General features: G+C 43.1%; 1 protein-coding gene across 2 annotated transcripts in view; it reads left to right on the top strand.

Moving 5' to 3' along the window:
- The window catches only part of ITGA9 (integrin subunit alpha 9), a 459,851-nt gene that overhangs the window by 106,857 nt on the left and 326,701 nt on the right, over positions 1–26,293 (top strand). For both annotated transcript variants that reach the window (XM_044293305.1, XM_044293304.1), the window contains exons 11-14: positions 230–324; positions 3,726–3,816; positions 7,029–7,074; positions 13,677–13,831. In XM_044293305.1, coding sequence (XP_044149240.1) covers positions 230–324; positions 3,726–3,816; positions 7,029–7,074; positions 13,677–13,831 — 387 coding nt within the window. The remainder of the gene's footprint in view (positions 1–229; positions 325–3,725; positions 3,817–7,028; positions 7,075–13,676; positions 13,832–26,293) is intronic.

A 26,293-nucleotide genomic window follows, 5' to 3' on the forward strand; every position in this document is an offset into this window, starting at 1 on the left:
AAGAGAATAGGTAGTATGGGAGCGGTTAAGCTTTGTAATAGTTATCAGATATTTCAAAAGAAATACCTTTTTAAAGAAGCAGTCCTTAAATATTCTGCTTTTCCAGGCATTCTTCCTACAGTTGCGGGAGAACATTCTCCACTCCTACCAGGCAGATCTGTAAGCATCGTTCACATCAGTCGGCATTATCTAGCATTGCATTTGTTCATTTATTATCTCTTTTAAATAGATGTTGCAATTGGAGCTCCAAAAGAAGACGATTATTTAGGCGCTGTCTACATATATCATGGTGATGCAGATGGCATTGTTCCTCAGTACTCAATGGTTGGTATATCGTTAAAAGATATGATACAGGGAAGCTTTTGAGTCTTATCTGTGCATATCTAATATTCATTTTCACCATTATGCAGTAGAGATTATATATTGTGTTTACTGCACACATATCCGCATAAATGCACATGAAACCACGTTAATCTGTCTAGATGTTTGTTTGTTTTTATAACTCATGATGTTCCCTGTTTTTTAGTTAAGTAGAATTAATAGTCTATATTCCGAATATTCTTAGTTAAATCAAATGTCCAGCATGGACTATTTTCAGCTGTGTTGTCATGTTAATGCACTTCCAGGTTAAAGCAAATCTGTTATTTACTGTATATGGATCAGCCTGAGAATTGTATCCTGAAATGAATAGGCTGAGTGTTGTCTGGCAAATAAAAACTTCTTTGGTTGTTTTGCAGAAGTTAAAGGGGTTGTCCAGCCATTAAAACTATTTATAAAAGTGTCAGAATTAGGGGTGCACCGAAATTTCGGCGGCCGAAAATATCGGCCGAGAATGCACCTACTCTGTTTCTGCCGATATTTTTACATATCGGCCGGAAATAGCGGGGAGGGACTGGGAGGAGGAGCTGGGGGCCGGTGCGTTCACTGTGCTCCGGCCCCCAGCTCCAGTAGTTATAAAATGTTGTACAATTAATAAGCATTCTATTCATTTGGCCCCCCTCTGCAGTATTACATTCAATACAGCCACATCCTACTCACAGGGCTGTGCTGGCCGGCCGGGCAGACGAGCGGCAGCGTCACGACTGACGTCACATGCCTGCACCGCCTCCTTCATTCAGAAAGTAGGCCGGGCACATGACGTCAGTTGTGACGCTGCCGCTCCTCTGCCCGGCCGGCCAGCATTAAGATGACAGCCCTGTGAGTAGGATGTGGCTGTATTGAATGTAATACTGCAGAGGGGGGCCAAATGAATAGAATGCTTATTAATTGTACAACATTTTATAACTACTGGAGCTGGGGGCCGGAGCACAGTGAACGCACCGGCCCCCAGCTCCTCCTCCCAGTCCCTCCCCGCTATTTTCTATTAATCTATTAATTGTACAATGGGGGCTGTGGATGGCACTGTTATGGGGTGGGGGTCTGTGGATGGCACTGTTATGGGGTGGGTGGGGGTCTGTGGATGGTACTGTTATGGGGTGGGTGGGGGTCTGTGGATGGCACTGTTATGGGGTGGGTGGGGGTCTGTGGATGGCACTGTTATGGGGTGGGTGGGGGTCTGTGGATGGCACTGTTATGAGGTGGGGGGGTCTGTGGATGGCACTGTTATGAGGTGGGGGGGTCTGTGGATGGCACTGTTATGGGGTGGGTGGGGGTCTGTGGATGGCACTGTTATGGGGTGGGTGGGGGTCTGTGGATGGCACTGTTATGGGGTGGGTGGGGGTCTGTGGATGGCACTGTTATGAGGTGGGGGGTCTGTGGATGGCACTGTTATGGGGTGGGTGGGGGTCTGTGGATGGCACTGTTATGGGGTGGGTTGGGGTCTGTGGATGGCACTGTTATGAGGTGGGGGGGGTCTGTGGATGGCACTGTTATGAGGTGGGGGGGTCTGTGGATGGCACTGTTATGAGGTGGGGGGGTCTGTGGATGGCACTGTTATGGGGTGGGTGGGGGTCTGTGGATGGCACTGTTATGGGGTGGGTGGGGGTCTGTGGATGGCACTGTTATGGGGTGGGTGGGGGTCTGTGGATGGCACTGTTATGAGGTGGGGGGTCTGTGGATGGCACTGTTATGGGGTGGGGGTCTGTGGATGGCACTGTTATGGGGTGGGTGGGGGTCTGTGGATGGTACTGTTATGGGGTGGGTGGGGGTCTGTGGATGGCACTGTTATGGGGTGGGTGGGGGTCTGTGGATGGCACTGTTATGGGGTGGGTGGGGGTCTGTGGATGGCACTGTTATGAGGTGGGGGGGTCTGTGGATGGCACTGTTATGAGGTGGGGGGGTCTGTGGATGGCACTGTTATGGGGTGGGTGGGGGTCTGTGGATGGCACTGTTATGGGGTGGGTGGGGGTCTGTGGATGGCACTGTTATGGGGTGGGTGGGGGTCTGTGGATGGCACTGTTATGAGGTGGGGGGTCTGTGGATGGCACTGTTATGGGGTGGGTGGGGGTCTGTGGATGGCACTGTTATGGGGTGGGTTGGGGTCTGTGGATGGCACTGTTATGAGGTGGGGGGGTCTGTGGATGGCACTGTTATGAGGTGGGGGGGTCTGTGGATGGCACTGTTATGGGGTGGGGGGTCTTTGGGCAAAAAGGCAGTTTCGGTTTCGGTTTCGGTCAAGGGGTATCCTGAATTTTCGGTTTCGGTTTCGGACCAGAATTTTCATTTCGGTGCACCCCTAGTCAGAATGTTAAAAGATCTTTGCTGCTCTTGTTGTGGTGCTTTCTGGTCCACCGATGGTCTCCACGTGCCTTTCGATGTATGACTGATCTGCCAATCACTGGCAGTGGCGGGTCGCTGCTGTGTCCAGTGATTGGCTTAGTGGTCATTTCCTGTGTGTTGAGTGGCACCAGGAAGCAGACAGCGGCTGGGGATCAGGACGTGACAGTTTTTTTTTTTTTTTTTTTACAGCATTCTGAGCCTTTCCTAAAATATTTTTGGGCTGGATAACCACTTTAATAATCTGAATGATGCTATAATTCTAATAACTGCACAGATAACCCAATTTTAGACCCCCTCTCTTGGTTCTGCTGTCATTTCTGCGGTGGAGAGCTTCTTGCTTATCCCTGTTGGTGATATAAATGTGGCTTGCTGTTTGACTTAGATTATTAGCTAAGCTATTTCCCTTCTCCAGTACAGCTAATTCAGAAACTCTGAAGGGGTGCCTTAGCTAATAAACTGAGCCACAGCCCCCTTCCAGCACCTCTGTGACAGAGGGGGAGGAGGAGTTTGCCTGTTTTGGAGAGATTTGTGAGAACATGTGATTGGGTCTGTAGTTGGGCCATTAGTGCAGTATTCAGAATGAAAGCTTATATCACATTTGAAATACAACCAAATATTTTTTTTTATGTTGCAGGACAATCCCTTTAATACTCATACTGTACATTATGAAAGTTAAAGTACTGTAATTTCTCCTGACATGTCTACATGCATTCCCTATAAACTTTTGGATCATCTTTTCTTAGAATAGAAATGTATGAAATCTTTGACAAGTGGGCACTGGGCATTACCATTCTGCTTGTTAGTAGTGTGCTTCCCAATACAATCGGATGGTTAGCTACGATTGGTTGGCTATGGCAACACCCAGTTGTCAATTTACTCACATATTTCTAGGAGAATTATTAAAGGAATGGAACAGTTACCAAACTGTCCTCCAGTATTGCTAGTGTATGGGGTCCATAATTACATTTTATCATTACTTTTACTCTTACTCTGATATTTTTATTTAGCGGATTTCTGGAAGAAAAATTAACCCAGCTCTTAGGATGTTTGGCCAGTCGATTTCTGGAGGTATTGATATGGATAAGAATGGCTATGTAGGTAAGTTAAAAAAAAATGCAGTTTTTTAGACATGGGTTATTTATGATGCAAAAGTTTTATGAAACAGTCCAAAGCCACATTATAAAAATCATCTACACAAGGTGTTGTCATAAGCCACTGCTATGGAAAGGATGGACAATTCACATTGTCTATTGTGTGTTCTTTCCTTTAGCTTAGGTCTGGGTTTCGGAGCACAGTTCAGATAATAGATGAATATGCTGAATTCCTAGCTGACATGCTCTTTGTCTTTCATTTAAAAGCATTTTTCCTTTGACAGTATTAAAACACCCATCAGTTTAATCACTGCATTTACAGGCAGTTAATCTTTTAACGTCTGAGTGTACTTAGTGTACCAGTTTTCAGTTGATTCTGGGGTAAACACAGAGCTTTTGCCATTGTATCTCTATTCATGGTGTTAATAGCTGCCCTATAACTGGATAGTTATACAATTGTTTCCACTTTTCTGTAGAAGTAAGGATTTATTTTGGACATTAGATGACAGGGAGCATGTTTTCCAGTAGTTCCTCATACCATGATCACTTTATGAAGCGACTTTTCATCCACCGTTGCTTTGCATCTGCTTAACGTTCCATTAGTTTGACCTGGGGTGATGTACCATATACATATGTCACAGAGGTATCCATACTCAGCTATTAGAAGAGCCTGGAAACTTTCCATTACTCCTTGTTATTTATAAGCTGTGCCATGCAAGAATTTTTCTGCTAACATAATGAAGACAATGGATTACTCAGCAGCAAGAATATATAAGCTGAGATAATTTAAAAGGAGTCTCCACTGCATGTGCTTGATGCTGAAATGTATACACCACCGCTCACTGTGCATGTCCGTAACGCGGCTGAGCATGGAAGTCTTCTGCATCGGCAAGAGATTTGCCCTGCCAGCGCTGATGTCAGGAAACACAGGGGCAGTGTGGGAGAGACACAGGGGAACGAGATGGGAGTGAGAACGGGGAGATGACTCGTGACTCCCCTCAGTCAGAACAGCCCCTCAATGACTCCATGAGGTACCTTCTCATGACGTCTGAGACATTTTCAAAGTGTTTTTTTACTTGAATAGAATACTTTTCAGCATAAACGCAGAAGACAGTTCAGGAATGCTTGGAGGATGCACAGGTTTCCTATAACTGGATCAGCGTAAAGGTTGAGTTTTATAAAACTCCACAGTTGAAGTCTACAATAGATGATGAGCATTTTTATAACTCTTTTTCTTTATGTGCTATAGTACTGTATATAACGGAGCAGATGTGTGGCTCTCTGTCTTAATGCCATAGTTATAATTCTACTATGGCTTTCTTTTTACTTTGACTTTAAAATAGTGGACAGGACTTGATTTTCACAGTTAAAGCAACCGATTTACTAATGATCATCCCATATTTATTAGAGAAGTGTCTTGATGTGTGGTGATTTCTGCACAGAGGAGGGACGTGTTTTGGGTGCTCACATGTTTGGTAGCTGACCTGTCTAACAAGGAAGACAACTACTGGATATCTATTCTTTAGGAATGGAGAAAACACTATTAAGTAGCGCATAAACTGTATAAAGTGTACTTTTTTTTACAGAATTGCTCATTATTTTCTGTTGATGTGAACTAATGCGTATTGGTAAAAGGAGAATGATGCTTTTAAGAGAACAAAATGCCCCCTGAACTACAGTAATGTGTGTAGAGATGAAAGCACACTGTATATTCCATATAATTGTGCTCACTTGCATTATGCCCACAAACGCTATGTGCTGTGTATGCTAATGCTTCTTTCAGACCCACGGTATAGTTCCGGCAGAGAACAGCCTGCTGGAGCTCTCTGGATCCAGCATTGCTGCTATGTCTCATTAACTATAACGGGGTCTGGCAGAAATCCGTCCACTGCCCGGCAAATATACCAGGATTCGGTTGGACACTTGTTTTTCTGCTCATCGTCTGTTATACAGCCTGTTTTAAGCATAGTCGGTAAGGGCACTATCTATGCGACATTATACTGCAGTTTATTATATGTTTGTTGCATTTGATAGCATTGTCATTGCATTATTACCTCATGTACTGTATGAATAGCAGATTATTCTGTATCCTATACAATATACTATGGATATCTAGGTTCTAGCTGCATGCTGTGCTGTACGATGAGGAATATCAGTAACAATTAGATTGTACTCTCAGAATTTATTATGAAACCTATTAAACAACCAATAGGTATGTTAGGGCAATGCTCTTTAGTTATGTGTAGAAAAAACTGTAGCCATTTAACACTGTGTGTACAATTGTTAGGCAAATGAGTATTTTGACCATATCATAATTATTATGAAAATTTTCCAACTCCAAGCTGTATAAACTTGAATGCTTATTGGATTTAAGCATATCAAGTGATGTATATTTGTGTAACGAGCGAGGGTGTGACCTAAGGTGATCAAAACTCTATATCAAGGTGTGCATAATTATTATTATTTGTTTTCTTCTGGCAAAATAAGACCAAAAGAGATGTAACTTACTCTATAAAGTCAAAAATTGCGAACAGGAACCCATTATCCTCCAGTACTGTCAAACTTCATCTTCCCTGGAGTGCCCAGGCGTACAGACTCCGGGCAGGCTTATGACTTATTGAAAAGTTGGGGGACCTATATTGGTCACAGATTTTGGGGGGAAATGTCAGAAACGTTTATTTGTAAATGTTAAGTTTGTTTATTATTCTCACTTTAACAGATGGAAATAAACAAGTGAGATGGGAACAGTTTCCTTTTTCATTTAGTTACATAATTTTGAACACTAATAATTATGCACACATAGACATTCTTCTAAAGAAGCCAAAACCTCACTTTTATTTTCTTAAATATTCAGGTTTGAAGTTTATTAATATTTTGAATTGACTGGCAGCACCGCAATTGTTCAATAATAAAATTAATCTTCAAAACTACAACTTGCCTAATAATTGTGCACACAGTGTATGACTCAGAATGTCTATAACTTTACTGTCTTCTGCTGACTGTATAACGCCATTTAGATTAACACAGGCGTGGAGGCGACTAGTGAGCTACTTAGCATCAGCTTTTAAACTGGGCGCTGATAACAAGCTGATTGGTCCCTCTCCTCTTGAGTCCGTAGGACACGGCGTCTGTGGTTTTCAAAAAGAATTTGAAATTGAAGTGACGTTAATCTCCTTACTCTGCCCATTATTTATAAGGGATCATTTCTGTTTCTTTCAGATGTGACCATTGGGGCTTTTATGTCGGATAGTGTGGTTCTACTAAGGTGAGAAGTAATTTTTTATACAGAGACATGCAGACTTGCATTCATGAGACAGGGATGTCCTGCATTTAGCTCATGCACACACTTAATTAATTTGCATTATCAGATATGCAATTTTAACCTCAGTTTTGATACATTTACTAACTGTATTGAAATGAATGGTCGATATGGTTACATACCAAACATAGCTAAGGGAGACTAGTCCATATCATTCAGAGGCGTAGCTAAAGGCTCATGGGCCCTGGTGCAAGAGTTCAGCTTGCCTTCCCCCCCTTTCTCCTTCAATCAGCGCTGGTGCACCTAGCTTTTCTGCTGCCCAAGGCAAATATTGAAATGCCCCCCCTTCCCTCCAGTCCTACTGTTAAAGGGTTTGTCCTTTTTTTTTTTTTTTTTACTACTGATGACCTTTCCTTAGGATAGGTCATCAATATCAGATCTGCTGGGGTGCTCAGGCACCCCCGATGATCAGCTATTTGAAGATAGGGCAGCGTTCATATGAGAGCTGCGTTCTCTCTTCTGTTCACCTGCTTGTCGTAGCATATACAGTGATGAGCAGGTAAACAAAGCAGCAAAGGCAGCGCTCATACAAAAAAAAAAAAAGCGCTACAGAACATACAGGGTAATACGGCACCACATACCTCTTATATCCAGTGACTTCTCTTCTCTGATGTAAATATTCTCTTTCCTCTTCTTCTCCTGTCAGACCAGACAGCCATGGTGACTTCTTTCAGCCATGCCTCGTCTCTGCAGAGTTTAACAAACAGACATCTTACTTTCCTACTTTTCCATCCTCCTCCTCACCTTCTCAACACCCCATCCTACCACCCCCAATACTGTGCCCACTATGCTACCAAATACTTTCCTGCAGAAACAGTCTCCCTGAAAATACTGGTACCACACAGATGGTGCGTCAGTAAAAAAACACCCCTTTATATTGTGCGCTAGTACAAAAAAATCCCCCCTTCCTTTCAGATCAGACCCCCATATAAAACCCTAAATGATATCCCCCGCATCTCAGACCAAACCCCCTTTAGAACTCTATGTCAGACCACATATAAGACCCCAGTTTTAGACCTCAGATTAGACCCCCATTAGACCTCCATGTAAGACTCTGACCCAATATCAGACCTCAGATAAGACCCCCATTAGACCTCTAGACCCCTATATCTGACCCCCATTAGACCTCCAGACTCCCATATCTGACCCCATTAGACCTCCAGACTCCCAAATCTGACCCCCATTAGACCTCCAGACCCTCAATCAGATCCCCATTAGACCTCCAGACCCTCAATCAGACCCCCATTAGACATCTGGACCCCAAATCAGACCCCCCATTAGAACTCCAGACCCCAAGTCAGACCTCTCCAGACCCCCAGTCAGCCTTCTCAAGAACCCCCAGTCAGACTTCTCCAGAACCCCCAGTCAGACCTCTCCAGAGCCCCCCAGTCAGACCTCAAGACCCCCCATTAGACCCCTTCAGGCCCCCAGTGAGACCTCTAGACCCTTATTAGACCACTTCTGGCCCCCAGTCCGACCTCCAGACCCCCATAAGACCTATCCAGACCCCCAGTGAGACCTCTTCAGACCCCCCATTAGACCTCCATATCAGACCTCAGATCAGACTGTAAAATAATAAAGTAACTTACCTCTCCTATTGCCACTTTCCTTGTCCTGGCTGTCTTCTCAGGGCCCGCGCTGCAGTCACCTGACCTCCTGTAGCGTCAGGTCAGAGTGCGCTCTGTATGTCCTGATGCTGCAGGCAGCCAGGACACAGCAGCGCCCTGAGAAGAGCCAGCAGGAGGAGGGGTAAGTACTGTACAGCGCTCATAGCGCTTCTCTCCCCCTCCTCCTCCATTATGGAAGCGCTCGCTAGTGTTCTTTTTATAAGATGCACTGCATCTTATAAAGGAAAAAGTACAGTACCACTGGCAAGCCTGACTTAGGGGCCCGGTCGCAACTGCTGCGACCCCTATAGTTACGCTAGTAATATCATTATTAATATATATGAGCAAAACCATTTCAAAAATACGTCATGACTCGTACTATTCCCTGCTCACTGTTCAAAGCCAGGTCTTACTGCTGTGATTATTATGGGAAGACTCCTGGTCAATCTAGGTCATTTTTTGCTGTAGATTCCCCCTTCTCATCCTACTGTCTACGGCAGGTTGCCCCCCCCCCCCCCTTCCTTGATACTTGATATTGTACTTACAACCCCATTTCCCAAAAAGTTGGCACATTGTGTAAAACATAAATAATTAAAAATAAAAACGGAATGCAATGATTTGAAAATCTTCTCTCATGATGTACCAAATGTTTTCTATTTGTGAAAGGTCTGGACCAGGGGTCCTCAAACTACAGCCCGCGGGCCACATGTGGCCCACCGAGGACATTTATCCGGCCCGCCTGGTGTGTTTTGCCGCTGCTGCCTGTTTGTTACTTTTTTTTCCAACATAAGGGACAGACAGCGTTACTTTTTTTTCCCAACATAAGAGATGAACGGTCCAGCAGCCAGTCTATCATTGGTGGAAGAGGGAGAGGGGGCGGCGGCCGCCAATTGGCTGGCCAGCTGAAGCACTTGATCATGGGAATTGTAGTCCAGCTGCAATCAAGCTCCTGGCGGTGGGAGGAACTGAACAGCGTAGCCAGACTAAAATTCCCACCTCCCAGGACTCAGAGGCAGCATGTGGAGGCGTTTTTGAGCCTTTGCAGGAATTTCCAGTACAAAACCATGCCTCTTTTTAATGCAGTGCCATCTAAGGGCCCGTAGATAACGAGTTTTCAATATTGACCATCAGCCTTATCCCTTGTGCACATGGATTTTTCCAGATTCTCTGAATCTTTTGATGATATTATGTATTGTGATGGTGGGATATTCAAAGTCTTCGCAATTTTGCGTTGAGGAACATATTTCTGAAATTGTTCCACAATTTGTAGACGTAGTTCTTTGCAGATTGGTGAACCTCTGTCCATCGTTGCTTCTGGGAGATTCTGCCTCGCTAACATGCTCTATTTATATATACCCAATGATGTTGTCCCAACTTTTTTGAAATGCATTGCAGTCATCAAGTTCTAACTGAGTTGCACATGGCATATGTGTTCTATGTTCTATTGTGAATAAAATACTCTCTATGAGATTTTCAAATCGCAAATTGCATTCTGTTTTTATTTCCATTTATCTACATTTTACACAGTAATTGAGTGGAATTGGGCTTGTCTTTTACATCTATTGTTTTATTGTACTTTTTGTAGTTTTCTTCTCCAGTGCCATTGTCTGGGGTCTACATCATTCATAGAGCAACGAGTCCATGTAGGCAAGGTTTCCGATCCATGGGTATATGCACTACTCACAAAAAGGGATATTTGGCGAAGTTTATGGGTGAAGTTTATGGAAAACATAAAAAGTGCACGCTACAGTGATATTATATAATGAAAATAGAGCATTTACTGTAAGTAGAAGCATGCAGTGGTGATTTCCTAATCTCAAGCAATTGAAACAAAAGCCATCAACAGTGATGGATATACCCCCACAAAAAATGTCAATGTCTCAATAACTTGTCATGTGGCCTAGAGCATCAATTACAGCTTGACGACGACGTCTTATGCTGTTCACAAGTTGACTTATTGTCTGCTGAGGCATGGCATCCCACACTTCTTGAATGGCGGCCCACAGGTCATTGAGGTTCTGGGGTACAGAGTCACGAGCCTCTACACAGCGACTCAGCTGATCCCATAGGTTTTCAGTGGCATTCAGGTCTGGATAAAGTGCAGGAAACTCCATTTGAGGCACCCCAGTCTCCAGCAGCCATTCCCTAATGATGCGACCTCGACGAAGATGAAATTAGGCCTGTGTTGTTCATGCAGAGGCAAAATGACTGGATTTATGATGTTATTCAAGTAGTATGGGCTTGCCAATGTACCATTCACAAAGGGTAGGGCAGTTCTGTATTTACTAGACACACCTGCCGACACTGTAACACCACCACCAAAGGCAAACAGTGACTGATCCATAGTGCCCTCCTTGACATCTCCAACATTGTTGGCTGCCATCTTTTCTGCTCATCGTGAATCGACATTCATTAGTGAACAGCACTGGTCATTTGTCTAACGTAGATGCTCCCTAGCCCATGCAAGACGATGACGCCTGTAGTCAGGTACCCTTGCATTTCATCTAGCACGCAGACCACGCTGATGTAAACAGCTTTGAATGATCTGACCTCCCTTAAATGTGCCTGGAGTTGTGTGGCTTTCATCATCCGGTTCTTCAGGGCATTGTTCATAAGTGAGGGTTGTGGCCAAAGGACATCCACTTCTATGCCTTTCTGTGACTCTTCGGGTCTCTCTGTATCTCTGTTGAAACCTGCTGATGACACTCTGTGACACTCTAAGCTTAGTGGCTACTTCCGTCTGAGAACATCCTGCTTGAAGCCTCACAATGGTGAGGTACTGTTGATTAATTGTTAGGTGTCGTCTTGGTCTCAAAATGTCAAATCAGCAGCATGATGAGGAGGACTGTTTAAATACCAATTCTAATTGATTCATGGATCAAACACCTGTTGTAAATTTTGCCGTTAAGCTCCTTGTTAGAGAACAGCAAGTTGTGCAAAAAGTACTCAGACATTGAACAGTTGGACGTGTGCATTCAAAAGTTTAGAGAAGGTCCAGGAAGAGCATTTTATTCTGTTGGAAACAGCTCCCAAGTGCTCAACTGGGCAGGGTTTGATTTGCTTTGGGCACTCGGATCAGCAAGCATTTTTCCTGGACCTTGAATAAAGATACAAGGTACACATAGGTATGTCTGGAATGGGTTTGCAGTCTTCTGCAGGACAATGTGTTAGTTATATTGGTAAAAATGATGTGACAGACTCCCTTTAAAGTCAGGATCCCTTTTTGAATTTGATTTTCGTTCCTTTTTGTTTGTCCAAAGGAGTAAAATGTTTGTAGAGAGGCCATGAATTGCATTAGCCCCACTCTTGAGATTACTGTACAGAATCTGACTTTAGTAATTTGTGCAGCTTTCCTGCCTGGTTCATACAAGCAAACAATTACGTAAATTGAGTTTCATTAAGCAGCGTTATCCTCTTGGGGTGAGAACTCTTGGATAGCCGCCAAGTTCTTTGTCATTCCATGCTGACCTTTCCCCTTCCTGGTGATATGGATGATGCACGAGGATGTTGACAACAATATTTGATGGGAAATATACCTAAAAGTGGGGATGTTGGAAACCTTCCTGTAGTGACTTATATATTATAATGTACTAGATTCCATTTAGCAATGCATTCTCCTTTCCTGCATATAATTTTTTGCATAGCCATTACAGTCTACTTTTTAGAAAAATCCAAAACATCCCTTTTTTTTCAGTTGTGCTACTATTTCTTGCCCATTTTGTCATTTCATTAAGCTGTGAGACGTGCTTGATGTGCTTAGTTATGGTAGTACATCAGCAGGGACTAAAAAGCTCAAGATTTTGAAATGCAATCTTCACTAGTAAATTATGCCAGTACTCCCACACTAGTGTTGACACATCAGTGTGCTCTGACTTGATTGCATGTTTCTCATGTTACTTTCCTAGAATAAATTAAATAAGGAAGCTGTCTTTATGTAAACTTTTATATTATTATATAGTAGATTATAATATATGTTGTACATCTGTAGCATTGTGAAATGTAGGATTTTATTTTAGCACGTCAGCGTTGTGAGACACCACATCTATGGACTTATGGACTTTAGGGTTAAGGTGGGAGTCTGGTAGATTTAACCCATCACACTCTTGACAGGACACCGCTACAAAATCATGGAAGCATTGACAAATTATAAGATATGGACAATATAACATCTATATCAACATAACATGTAGATGTCCTGGCAGAAGTGGTCTGCCTATTTAAGTTTCTCCTATCAGGAAGAGGATTTACCATGTGAGCGATCTCTTATTTACCTTGATAACCACAAGATGTTTTTCAGATTTGGATGAAATTTTCATTTAAAGGGGTTTTTCAGTTACAAAAAAAATAAAATAAAATAACACCAGCATTGATCCTTACTGCATCATATAAGTCAGTTGATGAAGTTTTGAATACATTTTGACTCCTCCAGTATAATTGCGACCCTGTGTGTAAATCCCAGCACAAGGCTTATGGGCAGTGTCTGTAGCATCAGGTCTCTGCCTCTCCTTCCCCTCCCAGCTCGAACATCACAGATCCAAGCCTGTTTGAAGCCCTTCTAGAAAACCCTGCCCTAAGACACATCGTCATTGCTGACATCACATCTGCAGGGCACGGTCCTGGAGAATGAGAACACTGCCTTTAGAGGCAAGGTCACTGATGATGTTGTGTCTACAGGGCAGAGTTTTAAAAGCTTTACCACACCTCAGATGTAGACGTGATGTCATCGGGATAGGGAGCCAAAACAGCAGAAGATCTCATGTGACTGCGATTGAATGCATGAAAACGGGACATTACTGATTAACAATCACTAGTTTGATAGTTTCCTGTCAAATGATGCTGAAAATTGCTAAATCAAAATACCCCTTTAAGTTTTGTTGGTATGTGATATTATTAATGAGTTTCTTATATATAGACACATACCTGTTTATTTTCTTTTATCAGAACAAGACCAGTTATTACTGTGAATGCTTTAATAGTCCTGCCAACTGCCATTAACATCACTGCTCCTCAGTGCCACGATGGGACGCAAAATGTGAACTGTGTCAATGTCACCGTCTGTTTCCGGTTTAGTGGCAAACATGTTCCTGGTGAAATAGGTAAGTAATGTTTTTATTCAGTGTTGATATTGTTTCTTCTAAGCAGTAAGAAAAAAGTAGCGCTCTCAGGTTTCTTAAAGTGACCCTGACATGGAAAGCTGTCAATCGCTGTGTGTGGGCGGGGTGATCAGGACTCTTGCTGTCTCTTCTAAGAGTCCTGTCAGGATTTACTCTGCCTTTTACTTCTGGTCCAAATCATATAAAACTATATATCACAGAGCTCAGCTTGTATCCTGGTTTCTCAATCTGCACTCAGATAGGGCAACCTTAAAACACCTGACTGATTGGATTTCAGATCCATAAATTTATTGCACATGGTATCGGTAACATGAATTGTATATTGCACACAGTAAGACATTTCTAATGAAGTATTAAACAAATTGGGACATTTTATTAGGTTCATTTGCCTCAGATTATGTCAGATTTTGAACAGATTGCAATAAAATCATCTTTACTGGCTTCACACATTATTGTTTTCTGATCTTCAGATCATCTGTATTTGTATCATTCGTTTGGATACAGTTAGTGATTCTAGCTGAAAGCCCTCAATATACATGAACCAGGCAATATCATATATGGATTGATATTGTATGTAAGGCATTTTATGTGCCACCTTACATAGTTGAAGATGGAAGAGGATAAGATTTTGTTTTGTAAATGAAAGTGTAACTGTTGTTAAACTATATATATTATTTTGTGTAGAGAGCGATTTAAATAGTTTGATATTCTTTATTAGGGAAATGTATTTATTTTTGTCTACTTGGGAACCCTCTGACTGGGCTACTGAACACAGAAGATTGGCCATATGGAAATACAAGAAGCCTGGTTCTTTTCTCTGAAGCCCAGCCCCTGCCTCTCTACATAAGTGTAAATGTGTCCCTGCCTGTCTGGCTGATCGCTGGCAGCCTTGCTAATTGCTATTCCTACGTTTCTATCCTGTTTCAGGATCCCTGACTAACTGACTCTGTAAACTTTACTCTTCCCCATGCTTCTCTAATAGTTAGTAATCAAAAAAGAGAGGGGAGCGGGACTGATGCGATCAGCACTGACAGTAGGTGTACTTTGTCCACATACATTTACTGTCAGAGCTGATCGCATCAGTCTCGTTTTTCTCTCTCTTTCCTGCGCTCACTAACAGAGAAGCACAGGGAAGAGAGAAATGTGCAGAGCTGCCAGTGATCGGCGCTGGCAGCAAGTCTCTCATTCAAGGACACTTCAGAAATAGAGTAGAAGTGCAGGGATAGTAATTAGCATAGCTGTCAGTGATCAATAAGGTAGAGATATCTCACATATACTGTATGTACAGAGAAAGAGGCTGGGATTGGAGAAAAGAGGCAAAGCTAAAAGGCTGCCTCGGTATTTACACATAGCCGTCTCCTGCATTCAGTAGACACTGAACACGGGCTCTCCTTAGCTACACTTAGGGGGAGAATACTCCAAACTGGTGTAAAGGAAACGGCCCAGAGTAACCAGTCATATACCACCTTTCATTTTTCAGAGCTCCTTTGGAAATGAAAGGTCAATATGGTTGCTATGGGCAACTAAGACAGTTTTTATTGACACTTTCCACCAGTTCCAATAAGGCCTTATGCACACAACCATATCTGTTTTGCGGTCCCCATATCATGGATCCGCAAAATATTAATGCAACCTGTCTGATGCCCGCATTTTATTTGCGGACCCATTGTTTTCAATAGATCCTTGGACTGCATTCTGCAGACATATTCTATCATTTTTTTGCAAAAAAATAAAACATACCCCATACAAAATGTGGACAGCTGACCCATTATAGTCTGCATTTTGCAGAAACATACGGTCGATGAGGCCTTAATGTCCAACTTATTGTGTTGCTAAGGAGACACTTTGCATGCAGTTTTCAAGCAAAAATAAACACATTTCCCTAATGACATTTGTTACAAAGATAAATACAATCACTGTCCCTACATACCGGTGATATAAAAAAAAAAAATGAAAAGAAATTAAGCTTTGAAGTGAAGCTTTAAACAAACTTTTGATAAGTTTAAGCTTTTAAGCTCACCATATCTTACTCCCCTGAATATTTATTCAGGTAAAATAATATTTATATGGTTCTTTTTTTTATTATTCTCCCTCTGCTTACTTAATACACTGTGTGACTGTTTTACCTGCAGTTTTCTTTGTTGTATGGTTTTCTTTTAGTTATCTGAGGCTGACTGAATGTTTCTGTTTTTGAGTATATTCAGGTTACCAGAAAGGGTCAGATTTCAATGTAAATATTTTGTCCGAAGTCAAAGTTTATGAACTGTTTATCTTGGAGGCCTACATTACCATAGCCTGACTGTGACCTTTAAAAGCATTTTTATTGATTGGAACTGTCCAGCTAATGGTAGAGGTGCTGGTGCTGGGCTTTTTCTGGAGTATGTGTTCATCATATAATTGTTGAAAAACTAAAAGGTATGCATTTAGGATATGAAAAAAGGAAAATGGAATGAAAAAATAGTGCAAAGTGATGACCACATATCTCCATGTATGGGCACCATTTTTTTCAGAAATTTGCTTACCTAAAGTCACCATTTTTGCACTAATCGTTTTCCAATCAGGCTTCATATGTTGAAACATAGAATAAACAGTTGTAGCCTAGTAAACTTGTTTCTAGATAAGAATTTTTGGGAAAAACAAAACAGATTTTGTGATAGTTTTATGCAATTTTTGAGCCAAAGCCAGCAGTGGATTCAAAGGCAATAGCACTATAAAGGAAGAAGTAAGCTTTCCTTCCTGCTGCATCCACTTCTGGCATGAGCTCAAAACACAGCATCAAACACTGCAGTGGTGAATTTCCAAAAGATGCTGTGTTTGAAACTACCCTAAGGCTATTCATTACTTAAGCAAAAAAAAAAAAACACCTATGTAGCCATGGGAAAAATTCAAATATAAAGAGTTCAATAACCAAAGACTATAGGGTTCCTCCTGTTTATGGCCAATTTAATAAAACCTAGCCTTTATTAATGTAATCTTAAAATAAGTTTTGGCCAGTTTTAAAAACTAGCTGTGTATACCTCTGTATTCTATCTCTTATTACTGTATTCTATCTCTTATTACTTCACCCTTTAATTAATTTCAGAATGCCTAGTAAGGAAGACCTATAGCGATATTGTCTTCATATCCCCTAACAGGTTAAATAGCTATCTTTATTCCCTTATAACATTCTACAGGTGAAACTAGAAAAATTGCAATATCGTGCAAAAGTAAGCTATTTCGCTTGCTATCATTCAGAACCCCTCCTGGTATATATCCTATACATTTATAACTCCCTCTCTAAGATCTTATCTCTCTTTAAATCATTACCACGGAGTGCCTGCAGGTCACCCTGCTAACAGAACTAACTAGAATGGCTATTTTATCTAAAAGCTAATTGCAGTTGCCCCGATTTGCTGCAGTGCGGCATCCTCAGGGGATAAGGGGCTACTGTCAACAAGAGCACTTGATCAGTCGATGATTTAACTAGCTAAGGCGGGTTCCCTTACATTTCTAACCTATACCATTTATCACTCGTGTAATTGATAGGAGGAGACACCCATCCAACTGTTACCTGGATAGATGTCAAAGTTTGATTATGGGATCGCAATTGGTCACTGCAAACAGATCTTCTACACTTGCGCAATAACTTCTCTTTTACTTTGTCCCATTGCGATCAGAGCGCATGTCAAGGGACTTAGTGAGATTTTGATCCTTCTAGTTTTATTGTGTTATTTATTGGTAGGTGATGTTTGATCATACCTTTAATACTCATATTACACAACTATTGTGGACAATATTGTCAAAATATATAAATATTCCAGTCAGGTCATATTTTCCCCTCTAAAAATAACAAGACTACCTTTTTACCCATTTAGAAAATACCACTTAATAAAACCTGATTTTACAAGCTAACCCATTTATTGTCCCACTGTATTAATATCATGAGAAGAAGAAAAGAGGGGAATACACAGAGATCCTTCTATAGCTTTCAATTAAATTAAATTCTCTATCTCCAAAAATATAACCTTTCATCCACCAAGTATATCCAAATATAAGTAAGGTTCCTCAATTCAAAAATGAGGGATACAGAATATACTATTATTTTTATCCATACTATTATTATTATTATTGCTCTAGCGATACATCATTTTTTAAAGAAAGTGAAGAACTATTTAAAAGATTTTGAGTCTATCCCACACATCCCCTTAAAAAAGCCTTTAATAGGGCTAAAACTGTGAAAAGAGAAGATCTACTGTCACGACCCTTGGTGATGGTCGTGACTCCTTGGGAGCCGCATGCAGTTGCCCGCGGTTTGGTGTTGTGTCAACTGCAGCTGGGGGCACTTAGTGGTTTGCCTCAGGTGCGGTTGCCGCGGACAACAGGCATGCATGCAGTTGCCCTTGGCAACGTGTGTTTGTGTGCACTTCCTTTGTCTGTTTGTTGTGCACGAGGTCATGTTTGTATGCACTTAGACACCTCCCTTCACTTGCGGTTGTCCGCGGCAACGTCTGGTGTTGTGTGCATGTGGTGGCAGTGTCTCGGCCTGCTGGCTGTTCTTCAGGACACGGTTGCCACGCATGCCGTTGCCAGCGGTAACAGGTGAGTGTGTTTGTGTGCTTTTCCCTTTGTGTGGCTTCACTACCTTCCCTGGTGTAGGAAGGGTTAACTCCCTTCTTTCTGTGTGAACCCTGGGTGTGTCTGACTGTTGGGTGTGGCTTCTTGGCCCTATAAAGCCTCAGTGGAAGGCAGTAGTCAGAGAGGGTGCTTCAGCCATGCTTGCTGGAGACATCCTCCTGGTTACTTTACCAACTGCCAGTGAGGGCCACCCTTCTGGTCATAAATACTATGTTACACGGTGTTATGAAGGTGTGTGTGGGGTTTCCGTATGATTGCAACTTATGGTCCTGGGCTCCTGTGTGATGTCTGGTGTGTGCTGTGTTCGTTGGTGTTCTGAACAGCAGCACTTGCACATGGGTTCCAGGTTTTGTTGTCTGTGGCAGGTGAGTGTTGTGTTGGTTGCATTTGCCTGTCACTGCCATAAGTTGTTTCTGTTTCCCCTTGTAGCTTGGCCAGTGAGACCCCTGTTCCTCCGTGTCCACAAGGAACAGGCCGTCTTACCTTGACTCCTAGTTCAGGGACCGGTCGGAGGGTGAGTTAGGGATCCGAGGTTCCTGAGTATGGGCCCTCCTACCTTCAAGGTCGGCCCATGCAGCTAGGAGTTAGGGTCAGGTTAGGGACGCTTTAGGAGGTGACCTGCTCCCTAATCCTGTCGTCCTGGCCGAGCAGCCTAACATCTTCTGGCATCGCACGGCTGAGGGTTATCCCAATCCTCAGCCGTGACAGTATGACCACAATGGCTCCTCACGTGGCCTGCCCTCGAAAGAGGGTGAAGCATGCATCGCCATAGGCTGATGGGGTGCATGCGCGTTCTCCGGAGGGAGAGCGTTATGGGGTTCACCGTTAACGGCACGGTTGGTGGCTTTTCCCCGCCACCTTGCTAACCGTGTCCGTGTTGGTGACCCCTCGTCCCTCTCAGGGTTCCTATCTCTGGTCGTCTGCTGGCAGCATACCTTTGGTGTTCCGGCAGGTGTGCTGGTTGGGGAGTGTCTGCTGGCAGCGACCTGGAGTAGGAACGTTTTCCTGAGTTGGACGCGGTGTCCAGTGTCACTCCTCCAGACTGCTTTGGTGGCTGGCTGCCTGGGACTGAGGTGTCGGTCCAGGTATGTTGGCGGCAGTTCTGGAGGAGGATACGGGTACCTGTCTGGCAGTGCCTCCAGTTGTTCTTTCCTCCAGTCTGCTTTGGTGGCTGACGACCTGGGACCGTTTTGTCGGTCCAGGTTTGTTGGCGGCTGTTCTGGAGGGAGACACTGGTGGTTATCAGGCATTGCCCCTCCCCCCTCCCTGTTTTTTGGTCCCACCAGCTTCCCTTTTCGGTTGGGGGGGGGCTTTGAGGGGAGGGAGTGTCACGACCCTTGGTGATGGTCGTGACTCCTTGGGAGCCGCATGCAGTTGCCCGCGGTTTGGTGTTGTGTCAACCACAGCTGGGGTCACTTAGTGGTTTGCCTCAGGTGCGGTTGCCGCGGACAACAGGCATGCGTGTGGTTGCCCTTGGCAACGTGTGTTTGTGTGCACTTCCTTTGTCTGTTTGTTGTGCACGAGGTCATGTTTGTATGCACTTAGACACCTCCCTTCACTTTCGGTTGTCCGCGGCAACGTCTGGTGTTGTGTGCATGTGATGGCAGTGTCTCGGCCTGCTGGCTGTTCTTCAGGACACAGTTGCCACGCATGCCGTTGCCGGCGGTAACAGGTGAGTGTGTTTGTGTGCTTTTCCCTTTGTGTGGCTTCACTACCTTCCCTGGTGTTGGAAGGGTTAACTCCCTTTCTGTGTGTGTGAGACACGGGGTGTGTCTGTGTGGGTGTGGCCTCTTAGGCCTATAAAGCCTCAGTGTTTGGCATGTGTCAGTGGGTTGCTTCAGCCATGCTTAGCTGGAGCAGCCTCCTGTGTTTATCACCTGCCAGTGGGGGCCACCCTTGTGGTCATAGGTTTATCTGTGAAGTTTATGTCTTGATGTTCAGTTGATGTTTTTCTTTTGTCTCTGTTTATTTGCAACTACGGATGTCCTGGTTACCTGTGTGTTATGTGTGTTCTGTCCCCTAGTTGTTCTGTGGACATTAGTGTTGCATGCATGGGTTCCAGTCAGCGTGGCTGTGACAGGTACGTGTGGAACTAGTAGTTCGCCTGTCATATCTGTATGTTGTATGTGTTTCCCCATTCCTTGTTGCTTGGCCAGAGAGACCCCTGTTCCTCCGTGTCCAGAAGGAACAGGCCGTCTTACCTTGACTCCTAGTTCAGGGACCGGTCGGAGGGTGAGTTAGGGATCTGAGGTTCCTGAGTATGGGCCCTCCTACCTTCAAGGTCGGCCCATGCAGCTAGGAGTTAGGGTCAGGTTAGGGACGCTTTAGGAGGTGACCTGCTCCCTAATCCTGTCGTCCTGGCCGAGCAGCCTAACATCTTCTGGCATCGCACGGCTGAGGGTTTTCCCCATCCTCAGCCGTGACATCTACTTAAAATACCTTCTGAAAAAGATAACAACTTAATTAGATGTATTGGCACTTTTGACGGTTACAATAAAGAGATCTATCAGATTCTTAAAAAGCATTGGCATATTATACAGTCAGATAGAGAATTGAAATCTGTTCTCCCTTCGAACCCAAGTATTACTTACCGAAGGGGTCCTAATCAGAAGGATCATCTGGTCCAGTTTCTTTCAAGATACTCAAACTGGTGATACAGGAGATAAGGAGAGATACAGAGGTTCAGCACCTTGCGGAGACTGTTTCTTATGTAAATATGTCCCAAGGATACGAGACTTCACCAATCCTAATGATGGAAAGAAATATGAGAGCAGACAATTGATCACCTGTAAAACTCTCAAGGGGTGATATAAGTAGCAGCATGTTATGTCAGAAAAACAACGCAGGAATTAAGAAGTCGGATTTCTGGACATCTAAGTGCAATAGAGACTAATAAGGATACATCGATCTCAAGACATATGAAGTATGTCCACGATAAGAATATCAATTTATTGCATTTCTGGTGGATTGAAAGGATAAAATTAGCGCTTAGAGGGGGTAATCTCGACCAAAAACTACTGCAAAATAAGGCTAGATGGATCTATAGATTGAACACCATGAGCCCAGTAGGCCTTAATGAGGGCTTCTCTATTTCTGCGTTTATTTGACGAATGGAAGGTAAAATTATGATTTCTCTGTTTTTGTTTTCTGAATATTTGGATAAAAATATTAGGATATTCTATAGCCCTCCTTTTTAATTGAGGAACCTTACTTATATTTGGATATACTTGATGGATGAAATATTATAATTTTGGAGATAGAGAATTTAATTTAATTGAAAGCTATAGAAGGATCTCTGTGTATTCCCCTCTTTTCTTCTTCTCATGATATTAATACAGTGGGATAATAAATGGGTTAGCTTGTAAAATCAGGTTTTATTAAGTGGTATTTTCAAAATGGGTAAGAAGGTAGTCTTGTTATTTTTAGAGGGAAAAATATGACCTGACTGGAATATTTATATATTTTGACAATATTGTCCACAATAGTTGTGTAATATGAGTATTAAAGGTAGGATCAAACAACACCTACCAATAACCAACATAAGAAAAACAGAAGGTACATATCATGTTTTGAAGTCAATATTTAAAATAGTCATATTTAATAGGCTTGTGCAATTTCATATTTTAGAGACGTAAGTTAGGAAGATCATCGTCTGGGATAGAGCCTATTATTAACTGTAATATTAACTGTTATATTGGCCAACACAGATGTCATTATTTATTGTAGTATTGGCTATGGTAATTATCAGTGGATGGTTGGTTGTTATTCTATATACATGAATTTTGAGTATAATCTCGATTGAAGGCACATAAAGTGGTGACTCAATTTATGGTCAAGATATAAATAAGAACAGTCTAGGTTACTAAGAAGTAGTAAGTTCTTTGTATGTAATCTATAATAACAAGAAATAAGATCAATCTAGTCTATCATGGATCCAGAGAGAATCTATACAGATATCTAAGTCCACAGACATGCGCAGAACTTCTGAGGAAGGATCTAAAATCTCACTAAGTTCCTTGACATGCGCTCTAATCGCAATGAGAAGTTAAAAGAGAAGTTAATGCGCAAGTGTAGAAGATCTGTTTGCAGTGATCAATTGCGATCCTACAATCAAACTTAGACATCTATCCAGGTAACAGTTTAATGGGTGTCTCCTCCTATCAATCACAAAACACTGCAAAAATTTTGCGCACTATGGTAAATGCAATTGACAATATATGGTTAAACCCTCACTCTGATATTAAAAATGAGACTTCCGCCAATATATTCTTATATCAAAAACATACCGAAACCCACCTCATCAAAGTATCTCATAGTGGCACGGGACCTAACGATAACCTACCTGCGCTGTATGGGCAAATACAGGGGCCGTATGGGCTATTGCAGGAGCATAATGTCCGACACACAGCAATTGACTCCTAGTTACCTCCAGCATGAAATCACACATACAGTGGGAGGAGGGAAGCAGATATAGGTCCCAGGTTACCTCCAGCATGAAGTCACACATACAATGGGAGGCGGGAGGAGAATGTGAGTCCCACCTATCAATCACACAAGCGATAAATGGTATAGGTTAGAATTGTAAGAGAACCCGCCTTACCTAGTTAAATCATCGACTGATCAAGCGATTGTGTTGACAGTAGCTCCCTAACCCCTGAGGATGCTGTTCTGCGGCAAAACGGGGCAGCTGCAATTAGCTTTTAGATAAAATAGCCGTTCTAGTTAGTTCTGTTAGCAGGGTGACCTGCAGGCACTCCGTGGTAATGATTTAAAGAGAGATAAGACCTTAGTAAGGGAGTTAGAAACTGATATGAGAGGGGGGCGGAGCCTGCGGCCGAGCTGAATGGCTGTGTGAAGCAGGAGCTCCGTTTGAAAAGTGCCCTTTCAGCTTGGAATTCTGCTTGTTCAGGTCCGGAATGGTGAAAATCGGAGGCCCTAAAGCAGGGGAACCTGCCACTCAGCCGAAATCGTCCACCTCGTCCGGTGACATGGATAAATTTATAAAAAAGGCTGCTGCCACCTACGCTAGCAGGGAGACTAAGATGGCGCCGGCGTCTCCTCATGCTGCCGGCCGAAAACAAGGAGAGCCCTCTCTTGGAGAGCAGGGAGGTGAGGACGAATCTGACTCCCTCCCGATATCTCGCTCTTACCTTAGAGACACGCTGACTGCTTCCCTAGCGATGGCGTTAGAACCCATAAGTGCCGACATAGGTACGATTAAGCAGGACGTCCGCCATATTGGTCGCAGGGTTGAGGCCCTAGAAGACACGCAAATTGTCCTGTTAGATCACCAAGCGGCTGTTGCACAAAAATTACAAGCAGTCCAGCTAAATCTGAATTCGCTGTATAGCGCATTAGAGGATCAGGAAAACAGAGGTCGCCGCAATAACCTCCGCTTTAGAGGAATACCAGAAACGGTCGCTCAGGGGGACATCCCCAATACTATAGTGCAGATTTGCCTTAACATACTGGGTCCTGATTCGGTACACGAGGTTCTTCTAGAGAGAGCTCACAGAGCCCTGAAGCCAAAACCGGCACCTACAGAGCCACCCAGAGATGTTATTGTTAAATTTCTGAGTTACCCAGTAAAAGAAGCGGTGATGTCAAAAGCCAGAGGCATGCAGTCGATCAAGTGGGACGACCATGAAGTCCTAGTTTTTCAGGATCTGGCCCAATCTACGCTCAGGAAACGGAGAGCTCTCAAACCACTGACGGATTGGCTCAGGAGACACAACACTATGTACAGATGGAACTTTCCTTTTGGACTTTCGTTTGTCTATGAAGGACGCAGGATGACCATCTCCTCTCACCTGGACTTAGACCCAGTCTATGAACACCTGAATATTGCCCCTATGGACATACAGGACTGGGATCCAGTACAAGAGCTAGGCGGCCTACCTGCCCTCCCACCTGCTGAATTGTGGGATAAACAACACACACCTAAGCAGCAAAGGTCCAAAAGAGGCAACCTGAAAACGACTCCAAGAAGACTTCCTATGGGAGAGTGAAACCGCTGATATTTATGGTATCATGTATGTTCTCTGGCCCTCCTCTATCTGAGATATTTTCCGGATACCTTTTCCGGCTCCTCTTTATCCTATCCCTTCCCCCTCTTTCCGCCTCTATCACATATCATATATACCTCTACTGGTCTCTATGGACCTTTCTCATGTATTAAGGGCACTGAAACAGTGCCTTGGTTTTTCCCCCTAAACATACTTTCTTGCCTTTCAACTACCCTTTCCCCACTCACGGTCCTTCCGGGAGTACTTCATAACATGTATGTTAATTTCTTTTTTGCACACCTTTTGGTTTTTATTTTCCTCCACCTGACCATTATGCTGGATGTAAAGCATAAGAGATGGTGGTACTGTTGTTTCATGTTCATATTTGTTCTTAGTATGAGTAGATGTCCTGATGTCTATACCTTGATTATGTATCTTTTGGGATTTACGGATGACGAGGGGGTCAATCTATTCTGGGGGGCACGTCTATCCCCTTGGTCCCTAGCTGTCCCAATTTTGATAATGGAATTAGCTGCTTTTTTGATATGGAAGGGAAATGGCGGACTTGACTGTAGTCTCATATAATGTGAAGGGCTTTAACGCGCCCTCCAAAAGATGCCAGATCCTCTCATTCCTCAAAAAAAAAGATTGCTCCATTCTGATGCTGCAGGAAACGCACTTTAAATTTAATCATTACCCGAACCTATCCCACTCCAGGTTTCCGGTGTGGTTCCATTGTGGCTCAAATTCCTCTGCCTCCAGGGGAGTCAGCGTGGGCCTCAGGGGGGACGTGCCCTTTCAGTTCAACTCTCAAATACTAGACCCAGATGGCCGCTACATACTAATCAAGGGCTTTATTGCTAATCAAATGTACACGCTTATCAATGTCTATGCCCCAAACATTAACCAGCAGAACTGGTTTAAAAGCCTCTTCCCAATTATTGATTCCTTTAAAGAAGGTATTACTATAATGGGCGGAGACTTTAACTTAAGCCTAGACCCTCTGATGGATTCAACCTCCCAGAGATCAGCCCTTTCTCACAAGGCTTTAGTGTCCATTAAAAAGCAGTTCCACAATCTAGATTTTATGGATGTTTGGAGGTCCCTGAATCCAGAGACTAAAGATTATTCCTTTTTCTCACATGTCCATGGGACTTATCATAGAATAGATCACATCATGATATCTAGGGAACACATTCACCTATGCCTTAAAGCTTGGATTGATTCTATCCACTTATCTGACCATTCCCCTGTAATGACTATCATATCCACTCCTCAAATGGCCCCCAAAACTTTCAATTGGAGGCTCAATGAGCAATTGTTATCCTCAAAAGAGCAGATTTTAGAAATACAGAAATCCATGAAGGAATTCTTTACTTTAAACGCCCTTCCAGAAACCTCCCCACACGTAGTTTGGGACACGCATAAAGCCTATATGAGAGGCCAATTCATCAAAGCTGGCTCCATACTTAAAAAGAAAAGAAAAGCGCATATGGATCTTCTCCTGCTAGAAATCCGCAAACTAGAAACCCTTCACAAGAAATCTCTCCAAGACTCCCAGTTATCTAGGCTTAATGAATTGAGAGCAGAGTTGAAGAACTACCTCAACACGCAATCAGCTAAGTTCTATTTGCACTCCCAATTTAAATTTTTTGCACACGGCGACAAAACATCTAAATTCATGATGAACAGGATTAGGAAGAGGAGAGCACTTAATTATATAAATAAAATCACCAAAACAGACGGAAGCCAGGTCATTTCGACCAAGGAGATTGCACAACAATTTCGAGAATATTATGAAGCCTTATATAATATCCCACAAGCA

The sequence above is a fragment of the Bufo gargarizans genome, chromosome 5 (genome assembly GCF_014858855.1).
Source record: "Bufo gargarizans isolate SCDJY-AF-19 chromosome 5, ASM1485885v1, whole genome shotgun sequence".
NCBI lineage: Eukaryota > Metazoa > Chordata > Amphibia > Anura > Bufonidae > Bufo > Bufo gargarizans.